At 39.0% G+C, this 18,644-nt stretch overlaps 1 protein-coding gene across 2 annotated transcripts; it reads right to left on the reverse strand.

The window, feature by feature from the left end:
• Window positions 1-3,028: 3,028 nt before the first annotated feature.
• lmx1al (LIM homeobox transcription factor 1, alpha-like) lies at window positions 3,029-18,586 on the reverse strand. Of its 2 annotated transcripts, none has more exons than XM_080904665.1 (9): window positions 18,361-18,586; window positions 16,439-16,527; window positions 15,429-15,615; window positions 5,962-6,194; window positions 5,373-5,536; window positions 5,157-5,234; window positions 4,954-5,074; window positions 4,695-4,850; window positions 3,029-4,570 (listed from the first exon to the last, which is right to left on the reverse strand). In XM_080904665.1, exons 1-9 carry the CDS (start codon window positions 18,402-18,404, stop codon window positions 4,413-4,415), a joined length of 1,230 nt encoding a protein of 409 aa, XP_080760791.1. In that variant the 5' UTR covers window positions 18,405-18,586; the 3' UTR covers window positions 3,029-4,412. The 2 variants fall into 2 exon arrangements, with proteins under 2 accessions (XP_080760791.1, XP_080760790.1); XM_080904664.1 differs by having other exon boundaries at window positions 4,695-4,877.
• Between the last annotated feature and the right edge of the window lie 58 nt (window positions 18,587-18,644).

The raw sequence follows: 18,644 nt of genomic DNA on the forward strand, positions 1-18,644 counted from the left end.
AAGACACGTAATGTTCTAGCTGGCACAACGCGATTGAACCGGGAAAAACAACGTTGTTTTTTTTGTTTTTACCTCGAAATACTTGTAAAATTTACTGTTTAAAGTAAACATTAAAAACATTAACACTTCTAAATATAGGGGTGTATCTGGCAAAATGTAGACTTTATTTGCATGTTAATCGAGCAAGTGGCTTTCCCCTTTAAGGAAAGTGACGTCACTGTAGGGGCGTAGCCAGAGTGTGTGACTGATGCAATCCTGAACCAATAAGATTATAGAAACATTGGCTTTCCTGTCCAGGCATGGTTCCACATGCAGAAGTAGTGGTGGTGTAACCTTGGCTGATTAGCGTCCTCGTTTCAAACACCATAAAAGAAGCAATATGTAAGAATTTTAAATAATCAGTTACACAACGTACACGTTGTATTTCCTAGATAAAGAATCTAATGTAACTAATTACAAGTATTTGTTGCATCCTCCAGAAAAGTACTTTATCGTGTTGAATTTACTGCACACAGGAGTGATAGTTCTTATCTGTTCTCACGCACTGGTTTAAATAAATCTGTCACCTTTCAGGCAGGCTGCTATGGATATAACTGCAAAGTACTGCCGTAAAGAAATGGAAGCGTATGGGTTATGTGTAGCCTCCAATCCATCAACATGGCAGCAGAAGTGTCACGAGCTGAAGATGAATGTTGCACAATGTACATCATCACAGTAAGTCCATTTATTTGTTCTGTCATTCCTACTCGAGTGATTCTGGCATCCTGCTGTAAATATTTTCCAGGCGTATTTTAATCTAACCTCTAACTATGTTAAGCCCAGTCATCCAGAAGATCAGGCAGGAGTGTTCCAATGAGTTTGTGGAGTTTGAGCGCTGCCTGAGAGAACATCAGGGACAACCTGTCTCCTGCTCGCCACATGTGGCTCGCTTTCTGGGCTGTGCAGAGACAGTCGACCTCAGTGGAGTGGGTACGTTTTTCAGTGTGTTTTTTATGGAAACAGGTTGTGCATGCTGGTTTTTCATGCATCATAATATAAAACAAATTTTGAAGACACTAATGTTTGCAAAAATAATAATAATATTGCATAAGCTTTAGTTGCCAACATACCAAACGATTATTTTTATCTTTTCCAGCTACAAATCCAGTATCTCAACCATCTTAGCACAGGATGTCCTCCATTACCAGAAAAAACCTGTATCTACACCACTGCCACCAGGTGGGCTGGTTTCAAATGTATTCCAGACATGTATGTACAGTGGCTGATAGAATACAATACTTCCCAATTCCTACTTCCTAATTTTATTTTGCATATTTATCACATTTACATGTTTCAGACCATCATCATCATTTTAATATTAGACAAAGATAACCTGAGTAAATACAAAATGCAGTTTTTAAATGATCATTTATTTTGTTAAATCATCATTTAAACCAGGGGTAGGCAACTCCAGGCCTCGAGTGCCGGTGTCCTGGAGGTTTTAGATGTGTCCATGATCCATCACAGCTGATTTAAAGAGCTAAATGACTCCTCAGCATTTCTTGAAGTTCTCCAGAGGCCTGGTAATGAACTAATCATTTGATTCAGGTGTGTTAACCCAGGGTGCGATCTAAAACCTGCAGGACACTGGCACTCGAGGCCTGGAGTCGCCTACCCCTGATTTAAACCTACCTAACCCTAGCTGAAAAGCCTAAATGTAATAACTGATTGTGCTACCTTTGGCAGCAAGAATTGCAATCAAGGGTTTGCAATGACTGGCAATAAGTCTTTCATTTTAATTCAGCTGAGCTGCAGGGTTTTCAAGGATGAATGACCTGCTTTAAGGTCATGCCAAAGCACCTTATTGACTAGGCCACTCCAAGTCTTCATTTTGGGTTTTTTTGGGTTTTTTTTGCAAGGTCACACTTGCTTGTGTGCTTGGGGTCACTGTCCTCATGCATAAACCAAATGTGCTTGATTAGGTTCTTGGGTAATGGAGTCAGACAAATTTGATGTGCACTTGATGACGCTTCCATCAGTCAAGTCGTTCAGGTGTTGAAGCAGCAAAGCAGCCCCAAAACATCACACTACCACCACCATGGATGACTGTTGGTAGGATGTTCTACTTCTGAAATAGTGTGTTGATTTTATGATGTTAGGAATTACTTTTTCGTGTTTCTTTTTCATGAGTTTGGATAGCTTTTTCCCCCTTAAATAATTTAAATAATTTACAAAGTGTATTTTATTCTTTATTGGATTATTGTCTTAAATTTGTTTGATAGTCTGAAACATGTAATTGTGACAATTATGCAAAAAAAAAAAAAAGACAACATCAGGAAGTGGGCAAATACTTTTTAACAACACTGTATTTATTTAAATTTGCGTTAGTACTGTGGGTTACATGATTGCATGAAGTATTTAATTGCTGTGTCATTCCCTAATTTCTCATGTAAGTTTTATGATTTAAAAATAAGATTTATGTCTCTGAATGTGAGAAAGTCAGGTGTGTACTGATTTATTGAACAGTTTCATTAAAAAAATGACCTTAGACTTCTAATACTCTTCTGATGTTGTCATCCTCTTATTGTTTCTGTTTCTTGTGCCTATTCCTCCCACCCGTGCCCTCTTCAGGTCTGAGTCAGAGTCAAATATTAAACTGGAATGTATTGCTCCCACACAAACTATCCTGGCTACTCAGTGACTGAGCAATAGGGAGTCTGGGAAGAAAGGAGAGGGCTGTCCAGCTCTAATCAGTGGGACTACTGAAAGAGACAGAGGGAGGATGTTGAGTTATGAACCCTGTGACCACTAAGCAGAACAGACATTTTCTGGTTGAGTTATTAAAGTTTTGAGTGGAAAGACTGAGAGGAAACTGATTCCTTGCTTTTAAAGTGCATCTTTGTTTCATACCATTTGAGCAAGTGATAAATGCGTCATCATTTATTGTATTTAGGACAAAGAAGCCAAGTGTTGTTCAAAGACGAAACCGCAGATTGTATTGAAGATACGGCAACATTACATTCAAAGCACATCACCTGGCAGTCACTGATCAAAAAAGTAAGATAAGAACTCATCTACTGCACAAATAAGTTACATTCACAATATTATCACTTTAAAAACACCATGAGTCAGTTATCAGAGTCAAACATAATGTCAGGAAGGAATGTCACAGGCTGTAGCCAATTACTGGCTTCTAAATGAAAAGAGTTTCACCCTAATCCTATTTTATTCTGCACCACTTCATGATTCTGATCCTGATTCCTTCTGCAACACTTGAATTTGGAGGCTATTTCTTCATACCTACTTGTGGCACATAAATATCATGCTACAGTTTAAATATTTGCTGATTATCACATAAGATACGAAATACCTACCTAATGTGACTTTCTGAGAAGGAAATTATTACAGTTTGTGACTACAACAGTTAATTATAACACAGTCATACACACATTTACATTTGGAGTACCTTCATGTACCCAGTATCCTTCATTTGGGAAATTATATACCAAAGAGTTTAAATTTACTGCACTGTTTTTGAGTGATCACATTATAAAAGAGAAAGGAAAACTAAAACGATAACCACTTAAACAACCCTGTTTCCGCATAAGGCTCCTCAAATGACCCTGTAGAGTTTATAGCTAAATGCCAAAAAAACCCACTTTTTTTGGTCCATATTTTATCAGTCATGCAGTATGAAAAACCAAGGATATAGTTTGAAATAATTTTTCACAGAATTTCTTTGCAATCTCTGTCCTTCAAGTCATTGGGCAAGTTAAATTGTCATCCTATCCAGCACAATATCCTGAGTTGTGGCTCAGGTTCCACAAACATACACACTAACCTGAGAGCAAAAGTGTACTCCAATCCATATACAGTGCTGTATACGCTGCAGTCATTCACACAATAACTACTCTAGTCCTGGCAAAACAAAAAGTAATGCAATATACTAATTTAATTTAAACCCTCAGCTGCCCATCAGCTGCCAAGACTGCTAATTATATGTGATTTGATTGATGAATTCACTTTCAGCAACCAATTATCATCTGTAATTCGTGATATACATATTGATAGGTATAAGTGTCTTAATTTTTTTTTGTTGGAAAGTGCCATGAAGCATTTTTCATTAAACATTACATAAATACAACAGAGTAAACTGAGGTCCTTTATCTTGGACATTTACAGTGTCTGTATTTCCAGCATGTGATTCTTATCTGGGAAAGATGTGGGATCACTATGTTAATCTGCTGCAAATTGATATTATGACTAACTATGTCTAATTGATGTTAGCCTGTGATAAAAGCTCGTAAGTGTGTTTGGCTGTAGGGTGTTTCATGGAGAATGGTCCCACAGGCATGTTGATGGACAGACTCCATTAGCTGCATCTCTGAGGTGAAAGGTGAAACAGGAGGGGAAAGAGTGACAGTTTATAAGGGTCAGGAGGTGAAATAAGAGTTCTGCATGGAGTACAGACGGTCGATGGGATTTCCCACTCGCCCTGCCAGGAGACCGCCCTCCCCTGTTGCTAAGAGGCAGTCGCCAAGGTGACCAAGGCTTCCATCGCTGTCCAGGTCATGGAACACTGTTTCTGAGTCTGCAGTCAAAAGGAAGGAGAGTGTGGACAGCTGAAGTGAAAGAGTTTTTAGTGAGAGCAAGAAAAAAAAAAGTAAAAGCAAGTTATTTTTTTTGTAACTTTTATCTTTGTCTTTCTGTCATACCATAGGAGTGGAGCTGCTCGCTATTCAGTTGAGGTGGTGTAAGCCCATGTCGAAATGGCTCTCCACCATAAATGTTGGGGTCCAGAGCAAGGAGCTGCTGACGTGGCAGAGATGGATATCCCAGCATCCCATCCATGCCATGGGTACTAGATCCATCTATATAAAGATTCAAAACGCCCAAAACTTTAACCATACCAGTCTTTCTTTCCATCTTTTTTTCTTTCCTTCTTGATCTTGTACTGGTACTCAAAGCTCTTACCCTCGCTGTCATCATTGCTTTGGCGGCCCCCTCTGCTCGGTCCCCTCCTGGTGCCTCCCAGCTGCTCTTGTTCCTGCTGTTGCTGCTGCTGCTGTTGCTGTCGGCGAGCTAACTTTTTCATCTGACGCACAAAAGCACACGGTGTACAAATTTTCTCTTTGTGCTTTTGTGAGCATGCCTTTAGGAAAACTATAAAGTCTTACCTTGGCTCTCTGGTTTTGAAACCACACCTGAACAACACGCACTGTCAGCCCAGTCTCTGCAGCCAGTGTCTCTCTCACCTAGAGGATAGAGTTTTTAATTGTTTTAAAAATCTTAACTTCACAGTGCCAAACACAGCAGCCATACCCTTGAAAACTAAAGTTTGGAAAGCATGACCAGGAGTATCTTGTGGCATACTGACAAGACCAACAACCCACCTTACGGCATGGTTTGGCTGACACTTCAAAGGAGGCCTTGAAAGCACGCCGCTGCTGTGTGGTCAAGATAGTGCGTGGACGTTTTGAACGCTTGTGCTCCTTGCCTTCATCACCGCCTTTCCCTCCTCCGGAGCCTCCTCCACCATCCTCATCCTCACTTTTTACTGAGCAAGTTAAGTAAACAATAGCACAATCAGAACAATGCTCTGCAAACAGTGACATTTGAAACAAATATTTTCCATGTAGTTTACAGTAACAGTTTGTTCGTTCTCATGGAAGAAAATGGTACTGCTTAAATTACTTTCAACATACTGCTGAAAACTATTCTCACTATTTGAAATTCAATAATCGCGCCTTCATTTAAAATTTTTAAAAAGGAAGAAGCTTGAAACTTTTTTCTTTTTTGTTTTTTCTTGAAACTGCTTTTGTCTTAAATATTAAGGTTTTTCTTTCAAATACTGTTTACTCATTTAAAGGGGATGAAAATGATTGATTTTGACTAAAGGCATGAGTGTAAAAAGAAAGATTATTTCCCCAAGAAAAGTAATTTTGACCTTTATTATGTATCCTCCGAAGAAACCTGCTTTACCTGATTCAGTTGGTGTAGGGCTGATGGCAGCCAGCATTTCCCTCTCCTTTTCATAGTCCATGCGGCAGAGCAGCTGGCCTTCTTTCAGCACAAACTCATCACCTCTCTGCAGCCGACGTTCACACTCACAGCAGCTGAAGCAGCCCAGGTGGTATACCTGGCCTAGCACACGCATTATCAGCTCAGAACGTCCAATGACTTGCAAGCAGGCACTGCACTTTCTTACAAAAAGCCTGGAGGGGCACAGAAACATACACACGTGGGCTTATATTTTCATGGATACATCCATAAACTGTGAAACATGGCATGATAACAGTCTAGCAGCTTAGAATAAGAAGTAAATTAATTAAAGATGGCAGCACAAACAAGAAGCTCTGACACATTTACCCTTAGCGCCAATGATTCTGGAGATTAGCATAGTCTCTTAATTAAAGGTCCTATAAGCATTACCCAATTCACAGTGCAACAAGGTGAACATCTGTTAGATGGGTTACAGTAGTCTGTATTATTACATTGTTTTTTATTTTTAACATTCTCACAGTAGGGGGCAGTAGTTAGCTTCTTAAAAAGATGTCTGTGGAGAGTTTTTCCCCATTTAAATCCTTAAATGTTAAGATTTCCTTGGTGAAGTGAACTCCACTCTGTCCATATATTGCCCATAATTTATGTATTTAACTCAGTGAATAAAGCTTAAAACAGTCTTTCTCAGGTCTATTACTTTTCCCCATGACCACTTTCCTTCTTTTGTCCCCCCATCTCTCCTCCTGTGCTATGTTACAACCCCTAACTTTCTTTCCCACATGACAATCTCTTGCACATCCCTATTTCTATTCACAGGGCCCAAATCTATGCCATTAAATTCCTCTCAAATCCCTGCTCTTGCACTTGGTTTCCTCCCCTTCCCTCCTCAGTATTCAGTACTTTCTGCCAGCATTCCCAGTTCTCCCTCATGCCCTCCCAGCCTGCCTCCCCAGTTCACTGAAACTAATAAAGACAGGATTAATTAGATTGTTGTTTAAACAGTGAGATGGCCAGACAGACGCTGTAAACTCATAACCAGGGATTGGGGATAGCATGGGGTTAATCTCTCTCCTCTCACTTATGCACGCACACGCACGCGCGCGCACACACACACACACACGCACACACACACATGCACATATGCACGCACACATGCACGCACACACACACACCATCACCACATTTGCACACACTCACCCACCGAGTATCAGTATATATATATTTGGATAGTTACTCACATTCACCATATCATCAAAGCAGTGGTGCAACACATCTATGATTAGGAAATATTCTTGATCGTCATTACAGTTCTTCAGTGGGAAAAGTTACGAGGAAGCCTGAACATGGGTGTGAAACAGATAAAGGTTGATGTATACAGAAATAGCAGCACAATGGAACACAAACCCTGTTAAGAAAGGAGGGAGGATGGGAAGGGAGGGAATGGGGGGAAGAAGGGATGAAGCCTGAAGTGTTGACGCTCCCTGACTGAGTGATAGGAAGGTGTTGCTGCCCAAATCTGGAGAGTAAAGAAGGAGCCAGGTCTGCACATTAGAGCTCCTAATCTGTGATTCTGTCCCAAACGCAGCTGCTACAGCTAATCTTTCTCAATCCATCTGCCAAACGCTCCCCAAATATCCCCAAATGACAGTGTCGCTAACTTAACATCATAAAGCAAACACAATACTCCTATAAGCAACCATACAAAGACTATTATGATAGGACCTTGTGTTTGACTAAATGTTGCTTAAATTACTTAGTCACAGTAACATTACATTGCATTTTAGAAAGATGCTTCCACTGTAAAATTCCTGCAATAACGCACATGTCAATCATAACATGTGGTACAGAACATGCATGCTACAAAAGGGCGCAATCATCACACCGCTCTGCACAGCCTCACTCTCAGTATTTCAAATACGTCCTTTCATTGGGAACAAAAAACAACAAAACAGAATCGTCAGGGTTGCTTGACACAAGATTGATGAGGTTGGTGGTTAAGTCCCACACTCCCTAATCAGGGGTGTACACAGCACGGTAGGAATTTACTCAACATGGCAAATAAAGGAAACTTGGGGCAACTGCCACAGAGGGGGGTCTGTAAGTAGATCAGCATAATCCCTCTAATAGAAGTATCATTCACACATGGGCCTGACCAGGGTGCAGCTTCCAAAAAATCACTACGGGCATGACGGATAAAGAGCAATCATACGATTAAGGTGAATTTAACTTTACAGGATTTATACATTCTAGTCAAACATGGCCACACATGTAGCCCAGGTTCCAGTGCTTGAGTAAATTTGTCAAATTCATCTTGAGTTCTTTATTTTAAATCATTAAAAATAATAAGTCTCTATGGTATGGGTTAATATCTGTATTTTTTCTGGTATGGTGGGTGTTACATAGTTATTTATGTTCTTAATTTTGTTTTAACTTTTTAATGTGTACAATTCAAAAAAGTGAAAACTAGAAGTCAGACAGCTGATGTATATTAAGGAACAGCTGTGCTGAAAGCTAAGCGAATAGATAGTTAAAAAAACCCTCTTTGCTTTGGATTTAGACAGCTTTACTTTAATGAAGTAATAATATGATATATGCGCGAATGCGTAGAATAGAGTTGCAAGTGCTCACAGGAGGCTGAAGGTAATGATCAACCTTTAGAGCGTGTGATGTACAAAACATTATAAAGACTGGCTCTAGGCAACTTTATGCTCAATGCCATGGATTTTGGAGGGGTTACGGGGCATGGCTAATTACAAGCTCACTAATTACGAGATCAAGTGTAGAGAGGCAGAAAAAGGTGCTGTATTGTAAGTATTGGTATAATCAGGTCTTTCCCTTTTGTTTATTGCAGAGCCTAGGCATACAAACATCACAACACAATCTTCATCACCTCCCTAAGCTGTGTCATGTGGCATTGTTTTGCCTGAGAGCTGTGACAAGCATGACATTGTCTGGTCTGCAATACAATCATTCCATAAATATGTATGTGTCTCAGAGCAACTGCAGTTGTTGCACTTGCTTTCATAACTGATGAATATTTATACAGGTATAGGTTTGGTTATACTAACTCTCTTTTTAAGGAGTTTCTCTTATTGCACTAAGCTTTGGTCTTTTGGTCACCAAGACCAAAAGAACCTAACTTAGATAAATTTAACTTTCACCACCAAGGATCCACCACCATTGTCACTCATTTTGATTTTTGACCTATAGTTTAAGATGGATCTCTTTCTCACAAGGTGTGATAAGCAGAGGTTTAGATGTCCTAGCTTGTGATTCCCACATATGTGACCGTAGTGTGCGACAATGAAGGTATAATAGAAGATTCACGTTACAGATGCAAAAAGTACAAATGATATGCATCAATCTTAGTTTTAAGTTGTATTCTGTTTAGTATCAATTTCTTAGATGTGTGTGGAGTGTGTGCGGTTGTGTGTGTGTGTCTGTGTGTGTGGAATTGTGTGTGTGCACTTTTGGCGGATATTGCTCTGTGAAGCAAAATGGCTCAGAGCCAGGGTTCAGTAATCACATCATCTCCTTTTATTAAATCTCCCTGCACTGCTTCTGTGTTATTAAAATCTCCCAGCATTCCCCACGATACTTGCTACCCTGCCACCACTCACTCACACTCTCATAGAGAAATACACAGGTTTAAAGATATATATATATCTATAGATATAGATATAGATATAGATATATATAGTAAAGTCATGCATACAAACACACGGATATATACAGCCGCATGCACACATAAACACAAATATGCACAGTTAGTGTAAACATAGATAAGGTGCCTGGGTACAAACATCAATAAAACGGTGACAGATGCTGCATCTGTGCACCACGTCCATCCATGCATCAGTGCAGTAACAAGGTCAATGCATGCTCTAAAAATGTGCAACATGTATATAATACTTGCTATCCAACGGACACAAGGGCCAACAGTACATAGAATAGATCTTTAGAGGTATTTGTGCACACTGAGGCAGTCCCACAGTTATAAAGTTACATGTTGTGACTCTTGCAGTAAACCTTGGTAATGACCAGCTCTACATGAGAGCAGCACTGATGTATATAATATTCAAGACTTTTCCTGTGTAAAGTAACAACCAAATACCTGCACGATGTGCATGGTCTCTGCATGCATGATATGTGTCTCTGGGTGTGTGGCTGTGAGTTACACCTGATGCTACCAAGAATGAATGCTATGTGTCAGGATATAGATGTGTGTTTGTGTGTGAGTGAGTGGGTGTGTGTTAGTTTAGATAAAACAGTTAATCCCCAGGCCACCAGAACGCAATATCCTGTCTGCCCGTTTCTCATTTCCTGTCTGTCTCTGGCGGAGCGGGAAGCAGCGGGGAGGGGGTGGCGGGGGACAGCGGGACCCGTTGCCCCAGAAACAGGAGATACAGCCGGTCGATTTGCGAGAAGTCTACGCCGATCTCCCTATCTCTCCCTCTCTGGTGCGACCCCCTATTCGCACTCTCTTTTTTCCTCTCCCTCTCTGCTTTTATTATCTCAGATTTAATAAAGCTGAGGCGAGCAGCTTGTTCTGCCATGAAACATTTATTAGCTGTCTGTTATAAAATTGTTGAGGGGGAGGAAAGATGATGGGGTCTCATCTCACATTATGCAAAAACAGTGGCAATATCACCCCCTCACCACCACCACCATCACCATCTACACACATACACAGACAAAAATTTGCCATGGTCTGAAGCCGTTCTGTCCTTAAAACTCTCCCACACCTTGTCCTTTCCTTCTTTAACCCATTTTGAACCCTTTCTCCATCAGTGACAGTTCTCCCTGATGCTCTTTCATTTATGCCATCAAATCAGACTGTTTTTCAACAGCACACCATCAAAGCTCAAAAACCCATCCATCCGCACTTTATTCTCATCTGGCAAACCTCCAACCATCATCTATTGAGCTGCAGGTGTAGCTAATATAAGACTCTTAGGTGAGAGAGAAGTACTTCAACTTTTGAGCATTGCATGTGTATATGATGTACAGCCAGAGCAGAAAAGCTACATTTGCCTTCACCAACAATGAGCTATAAACCTTACTCTCTCTGAGCTGAAATTTCCAGTTATTTAACCTAAAATTGCTCAGATTTCTGCCTCCACCCTCACGCTGTCATGGTTTGGTTTCTACAAAGACAAATTATTTTGTCTTCTCCTTTGTCAAAGGGATTTCATAATTATAGCCAAATAAGTCCAAAATATCAAACTCTGTTGTGGTTGACATGTTTTAAAATGGTCAATGTTTTTTTTTTTTTTTTACGTCAATAGTGACTCATTTTAGGCTTATAGGAATAAGGGTTTGTATTTCCACTGACATATCATTGCATAATTATCTGTAATAGTATTTCCCTGCAGCCCAGTATCAGACCTGTCAACCCAGGACAGCCAGAGCTGGGCAATTAGCACTGTACCCAATCAGCCACCCTGCCACCTCCTCCTATTCCCCTCCTGAGAGACAAAGGAGCACTGGAGGGGGGGGGGGGGGGGGGGGGGGCGATTAAGAGAAAACAAGGGATAAACGGGGAGATAAACTGTTTGGTGTCATCGCTGCTATCAATCTCAACAAGAAGGAAATGAGGTTTGGAATAGAGAAATATTATTACAAAGCAGACAGTGATGAACGATGGTGAGATAGGGAGCGAAACGGTTGGTGGGGTGGAGGTATAGAAGGGAGAATGGGTAAAAGATGTGATTTCTAACCTCAGACTTAGACGTTCACTCGCATAAATGCACTGAGAGGATACTCTTTCAGGTCGTTAGTGTTAGACTCACGTCTAACTACTCGGTCAGCAGAGGATGATTCTATAGCTGTGGCCGCTAGGCCTCCCTCTCTATGTCTGTGGTGAGAGGGTTTGTAAACTTAGATGTAGTCTCTGTGCCCTCCACCCCACAGCGTGAGGCATTAAACTCAAGGTTTAGTGAATATCCACTCTTGTGACCTGTTTTTCACAGAGCTGGAGCTGCCTTTATGTGGCTTTCAAGGGAGTTTGGAGGCTTCTCACAGCCAGACTACCCTCAGCGCTGTTTGGGTTCAGTACTATTGAGAAGAGAACACTTGTTTTATAATTGTCACTTTGACAAGGAATCATAATAACCAGTTTTAGGATTATGCCTAAACAGCTTTAAAAAAAAGTCTGTTTTTAGTTTAATTGTAATTATATTAACATACAGTACAACTAGAGTGCTGTACTATTAATAATTTTGTCAGAAAAGTAACATCATTGAAAAATTCTATTTAAAGTTTTATAAAATTATCACTTCCTAACTTTTTCTAGCCAGATTTGTATAACTGTCCATTGTGCCAGTAAATGGAATGTATTGCGCCTGTGCGTAAAAACAACCTTAAGGGAATTTGTGTGCAGCTAAGTCTTATTCTAGTGCCTCATGTTGAACATCTGGTCCATAACAGGATGGAGTTCCAGAGAATTTCTCAAGGTTTCAAAACAAAAATAAATCCACAAGAAAAATCCACAAGATGCACTTGAGTTGTGTCTAAATCCCTTCATTTCCATAACAGATTGAGACCAGGGAAACTTAAAACTGGCACTACTAAAAAGGCATACCTCCAGTTTTATTTTATTTTATTTTTGTTTTATTAAATAAATAGTAATGATGTGCTTATTTATGTTCACATACTTAATGTGAATGAGAGTGACATACTTAAGATTCAGTGAGGGTGTTCTGAGGCATTCTCAGAACCGAGCAGACTATGATTATGGTTCACCTGCCCCGCAACCCCAAATACATAAATAAATAAATAAGATGTTTAAAAAATCATCAGATATTTTGAAACCTTATATTGACTTTTTGATAATCAGTGTACAGTAATACAGAAGCAATGTATCCTTCAAAAGCATTAAACATGCAAATGTTGAACAAACCTTTGCCTTGGAGGCAGTTAACGCCACACGAATCAGGGTGGAGGATGGGTAACATTTGAAAATTTGATTTCCTTTCTCATTTGAATCTGCGTGTGTTTTCTTTTTCGTGAAGACCAGATAGATTAATTAAAAACATATGCCTACCCACAAATACATTTTGTATTTGTTTCTTTTTCATATATTAAAAGAAAGCTATGATTAAAAAAGCACATGCACCATGCACTGTTTGGTCTGGTCTGTTTGTGACTAAAAAACATATATTTGGACTAGCCGGAGATAGTGCACAAGGAAGACATCCCAATATTAAAAACCCAAGCCTGCTTGCAAAATGCCATTTTTCAATTAATGCATTACATTCACATATTTTTCAGTGAATTCAGTTTTTTTTAACTCCTTACAATTCCTGACAAAGTAAACTCATCAGCATGCAGTGACAGCACTGAAATGATGTGCATTTTCCTGTCTGAAGCAGGATTTGAGTATCCATACCAGGATATGGATATGGATACTCAAATCCATATCCTGGTATCCACTAATAATTGTACAAATTCCCCTAAAATTCTTATGCACATTCCAAATTCTTGGACATGGTTATCACACACCTGCTCTAGATGGAGGTGGTGGGGGTGTAGAGTAAGGCGCTGATGGACAGACTGCTGGGAAAACAAGGAGACATTGTTGCCTATCCACTGAAGGTCACGGGCATAACTATGTGCCAAGTCTGGCACCGACTCACACAACAAGGCAACAAGGCATATGCAATGTATAGGGTACTAAATCAACAACATAGTGAATGAGCCTCTGACTATTAATTTGGATCTGCAATTACAGTCATTACACAGTGAGAGCAAATATACTTTTTCATTCCATCACTGAAAATGAGCCCAGTTCTTCAGTTATGGTACTACTGCCTCCAAGTTTCCCACTCATTTTTCCAGATAAACGTCACACAATGGACTTTCATCACAGTCCCCCCCCCCCTCTCTCCCCCCCTCTCTTTCTCTCTCCCTCACTCTCCTCCAGATGTCAGGTACAGTGGGAGAGTCTGTGCTGCTGGATGCCGTCTGACACTTTTCATAACAATGATAACAAGCTGCAGACTCGTCCTTAAGCTGTCCATCCCTGGAGCTTCCTTTGCAGGCACACCCAGTGACCACAGCACACACAAAGCAGCCAAAGTTAAAATGTAGAATGGCCACAAAAATGTACAGTGGAGTGAGCCATTAAAGAAAAAAAATCTCTGAACTTTTACATTGCAATATATTGTAGTGTGTCCAGATGCTGTACTACAAGGTACTGAATAGCAGTGGCAAGGGCTGTTGGTTCAGTTAAGATTGTAAATTTAAAAACAAGGGAAATAGACTTTGCCTTTGTGAAACGACTAGATCAATAAGCAAAAATAAGCTATAAAAACTGCTACTGCATACATTCAGTCAGTTTTCATATCTTATATTGGTTGTGGCTCAATTCCAAAAATGTGAAATTGTAAGCACACTGACCCTCTGGGTATCTTGAATTTAAGTAAAGCCACATAGGTTTGACACACAAATCCAGCATTGTCTATAATGATAGATGTTTCGGATTGAATGTGGATTTTCAATTTAAAGGCCCATGTATTTTTACACAAATTTCTGTTATAGAAATTTGCAAAGTTTTTTTTCCAAACATTAGTACAACATGTAGCCTGTATTTGCTACTCTCATTTCTCAACTTCATAAGTCTTCCTCATCTCTAAACTAAGTCATTAAAGTTTCATTAATATTATTTAACCAGATTTGTTCAGTGTGAGGATTGATTTATGTGCAGGTCATTTGTACAGTCTAAATAATCTCCTTTCTTGACACCTACATTAATTTTTCAGAATTAAAATCACACGTGCTCTTGCAGTGATTAACATTTTACTACATCTTTTGTTGGCACATTGATAGATGCTGTTAAGTCTAACAAAAGACTTCCAGTAGATGTAAAATATGAAAGACGTGTTCCTCATCTGTTTTAAACAGAAGTTCAACTTCACTGTTCTCTCTCTCACTCTCTCCTTGCGTGTGTGTGTGTGTGTGTGTGTGTGTGTGTGTGTGTGTGTGTGTGTGTGTGTGTGTGTGTGTGTGTGTGTGTGTGTCAGTAACACAATAATATCACATCAGCAAATGTTACAAGATTAGTATGTCACTATACTTATATAACAATTACCTCTCAATTTGAAGTCTCAAAACCTGTTTAGCTTGGAAACAGGAGACTGGCTAACATCAGTTCAGTTTGATTGAGTAGGCAAAACTAAAATGTTTAAAATAGTCTCCATAAGTAAACTTACTCTGACCAAATTGAGAATTATAATTACATTTCAACGTACAATTAACTTTATTCTTTCCATTATTATGCAACTGTATTTCTTTGCAGATTATGTAAATTATTTTCAGCACGAGATAAAGCTTGTTTTAGTCACAGGGAATTTCCCAACCTAAATTTGTAGGCTGTGTTATCCTTGAACTGACAGTGTGTGTATGTCTGTGTGTGAGCATGTGTGTTTGTGAGTGTGTGTTTTTACTTTTCATAGTCGTGCTTGCAGTACAGCAGGCGGTCCCGGCTGTAACAAGTCCCAGTGAGCGCGCTTAAACACACGGCGCACTTGACACAGGTCTCGTGCCAGGAACGCTCATTCACGCGCAGCAGGAAGCGGTCGGCGATGGGAGACTCGCAGCCCGCACACACCTCTCCTCCTCTGTACTCTGGACCTGAAGGGAACATATCAAAGCATGAACAGAGAGATTGAGAGAAGGTAAAAGCCAAGATACTGGCCAAGTTTCCACAGTGTAACTCCAGCCGTATAAAGTAGCATGCTTCTAAATTTCCCTGCATCATGGTCATCGATAATGCAATAAAACACGTTTTATTCAATCGACCAACGCGTGTGTACTACTGTGTGTATATGCAATCGTTTGTATATGCAATCTGGCATAGAAAAACCGATGTTCTCTTTCGCATGGATGGAAAATGACAGGCGCATACTTCGCACAAAAGTTTATGGCAACCTCGGTGTTGGATATTAATTTTTTCAATCAAAAATCTGGATATTTAACATCTGGATATTTGTTTATTTCATTCCTATTTCGACTTTATGTGAACGATCATCTTGAATTATTTACATTTAAAAACAGTCGATCTTGCTTTTATTATATTATTATTTTAATTCTTACGTTAGGGTAACATAAGTCATATGTTACAACATATGATAACCTTGGCTTTGTTGCATTTTGTTCCTCATAGGGTAAGCCCAGTATTACGATAATAGTCTAATGTTGTGTTGGTTGTTAAAAAACTGAATCAATATTATATTTTATTTATTTATTTATTTATTTTTAAATAATATTTTTTTCTATTATAATCTTAGGCCTGAATGTCTATAGGATCCTAAAAACGCGGACAAAATGGACAGGATCAAATGCTTTGATATTCTTATTTGTGGTCTTCATGATTTTCATAGATGATAAATTAATCCAAAAAGCTCATCCTGTGATTATTATACTCACTGTATAGTGTATCGGTTGTCGGACTTACCGAAAGGCGTGGAGGATGGAGGCTGCTGCAGACAGGACTGCTGGCTCTCCTCTGTTTTCATCCCTTCTCTCCTCCCCTCAGTGTGATCGCTAGAGACAAAAATGAACCATTTCTATCTAAAATATCAGTGGAACCATGCTATAGTAAATCAACCTAAAAATAAGGGGATTGGTAAGAGAGACGTTTTTATTTTTTATTTCATTATTTTATAATAGGACTGTCTATGCCACCATTATTTAAAATCAGACTGAATCAAAAATACACACCTACAGACTGGATTGCACAAGCTTATTAATTGCAGGAGAAAAAAACACGATAAAAAAGAGAATTTGAGAATGTTTCTCTTCCAACAAAAATTCTAATTGAAAGGGATTTTTTACGAGCATCAAATTGTATTTCAAACTTTGCAATAAGCTATAACTTCTGCATTATATATTCTACTTCTAATGGTGCAAGGCAATTTGTATGTATCGTGCATTTTATGGTTTCTTTTAAGAAATGATAACAAATTAACAGTTCTAATGCAAAAAATGTAAGACAAGCAAAAAATACATATTTAGATTTATATTGGTTTAAATTTAAAATTTTTGTGTTGAAATTATTTTAAACATATATATATATATATATGATCAGGTTAATTGTAAAATGTGCAATGTTTCCATTTTATTCTTTACAGAATTTTTTTTTTTTAATTGACCCGTTTAATCAAAACGGATAACGAAAAGAGAAACTTTTCGGACGGCATTTTGTATTCTACTAATTTACCTGCTCAAACAAACAAAAATGAAAGAGGACAGAAAAAACAAGCAAAAATGGCGAAAGATTCAAATAAAAATAAATTAGTTGTGGAAACACTGACGAAAACTTTCTTTGATGTTTTTCTGCAGGCTGGAGTTTCTCAGCACTGGTGTCACCAGATTCTAGTGTTTTGTGTAAAGTATAATAATATAATGATAGTCTATATTTTAAATGAATAACACACTAGATTTGTGTATGTTCTTATTATTGCGATAATTGTAAGGAACCCTATTGATTTCTACATTTGAGGGGCCTGTGGGGTGAACCTGTAAAATACAGGGAATATAAAATGGATTGTTGCCTTAGAAAGTGAAGTAATTAGATAACACCAAATGACTTATGTAAATACAACTAATCTGATTTGGCACTTTTCCTAATTGCGGGTTGAATACATTCATGACACACTTGTGTAAAGCACCAATAATTACACGTCGACGCTAAAAGCCGGTGCTGTGATCATCAATATCGAAGTAATAACGATTTCTGGATTTCCCGCAAGTCACCTGGAGCTACAATTAAAGAAAGCAAAACTGTCATATTTATGAGGATGAACAATGTTTTCTTTAAAGCTGAATGTTAACTGCATTCAAATTAATGCTAAGAAGCCAATCTCTGTTTAATGCAACAAACAGTCTTTCTATTTTGAGAGATTTGTTTACAAGCTGTTTGTAATAAATAGCTGGAAACTATGAAAAGTCAGACCTTCCCTCGTGCCATCAAAAGTAAAAGACAAAGTTGAGTTGTAGATGTGATTGCTGAATTCAAGTCACGTTAAAAACTACTGTAAACGAACATAATAATAATAATGATTATTATCATAATACTCTAAAAGCGGCTTGCAGTCTGTAAAGCAGCTGGTTCCCTTTAGCATCATATTTTTAGGACTATTTCACATGCTTGTGCCAATACATTAAAGATCGAAGATCATAAAACATAACAGACAGCAAGGTCATCAGGATTTAATACTTTATCCCGTGTATTTGTCAAAAGACCCCTAATAATGTTGGATCTAAGCACGCGCTGCTGCTGGAACACGAAATGCACATCAATTCAAGCAACACGGTTATTTGGAAATCACGAGGCTGCCTTCAGTGACAACCTGTTCTTGAGTTGCGGAGACCTACCTTGAGGTGAAACACACTCCTCCTGAAATCTCGGTTGGCAACATTAAAACCTGGGGAAACTTTAGACTAGTAAATGAACAGACGCGATCGCAGATTATCCACCTGTACCTCACAAAGCGCCGAGCATGTTGCCTACGGTAAAAATCCAAATACCATGATGACCCGAAGTACTGCCTATTGTCTCTCCTGTTTTCTCCGGCAGCCGTGTGTGCGCTCTGACTTGTTTTGTGCGTAAAAAGGCGCAGAGGGAGGAGATGGACAGAAAAGGAGGGAGGGAGAAGGTG

Source organism: Rhamphochromis sp. 'chilingali', assembly GCF_963969265.1.
Source record: "Rhamphochromis sp. 'chilingali' genome assembly, chromosome: 15".
Classification (NCBI taxonomy): Eukaryota; Metazoa; Chordata; class Actinopteri; order Cichliformes; family Cichlidae; genus Rhamphochromis; species Rhamphochromis sp. 'chilingali'.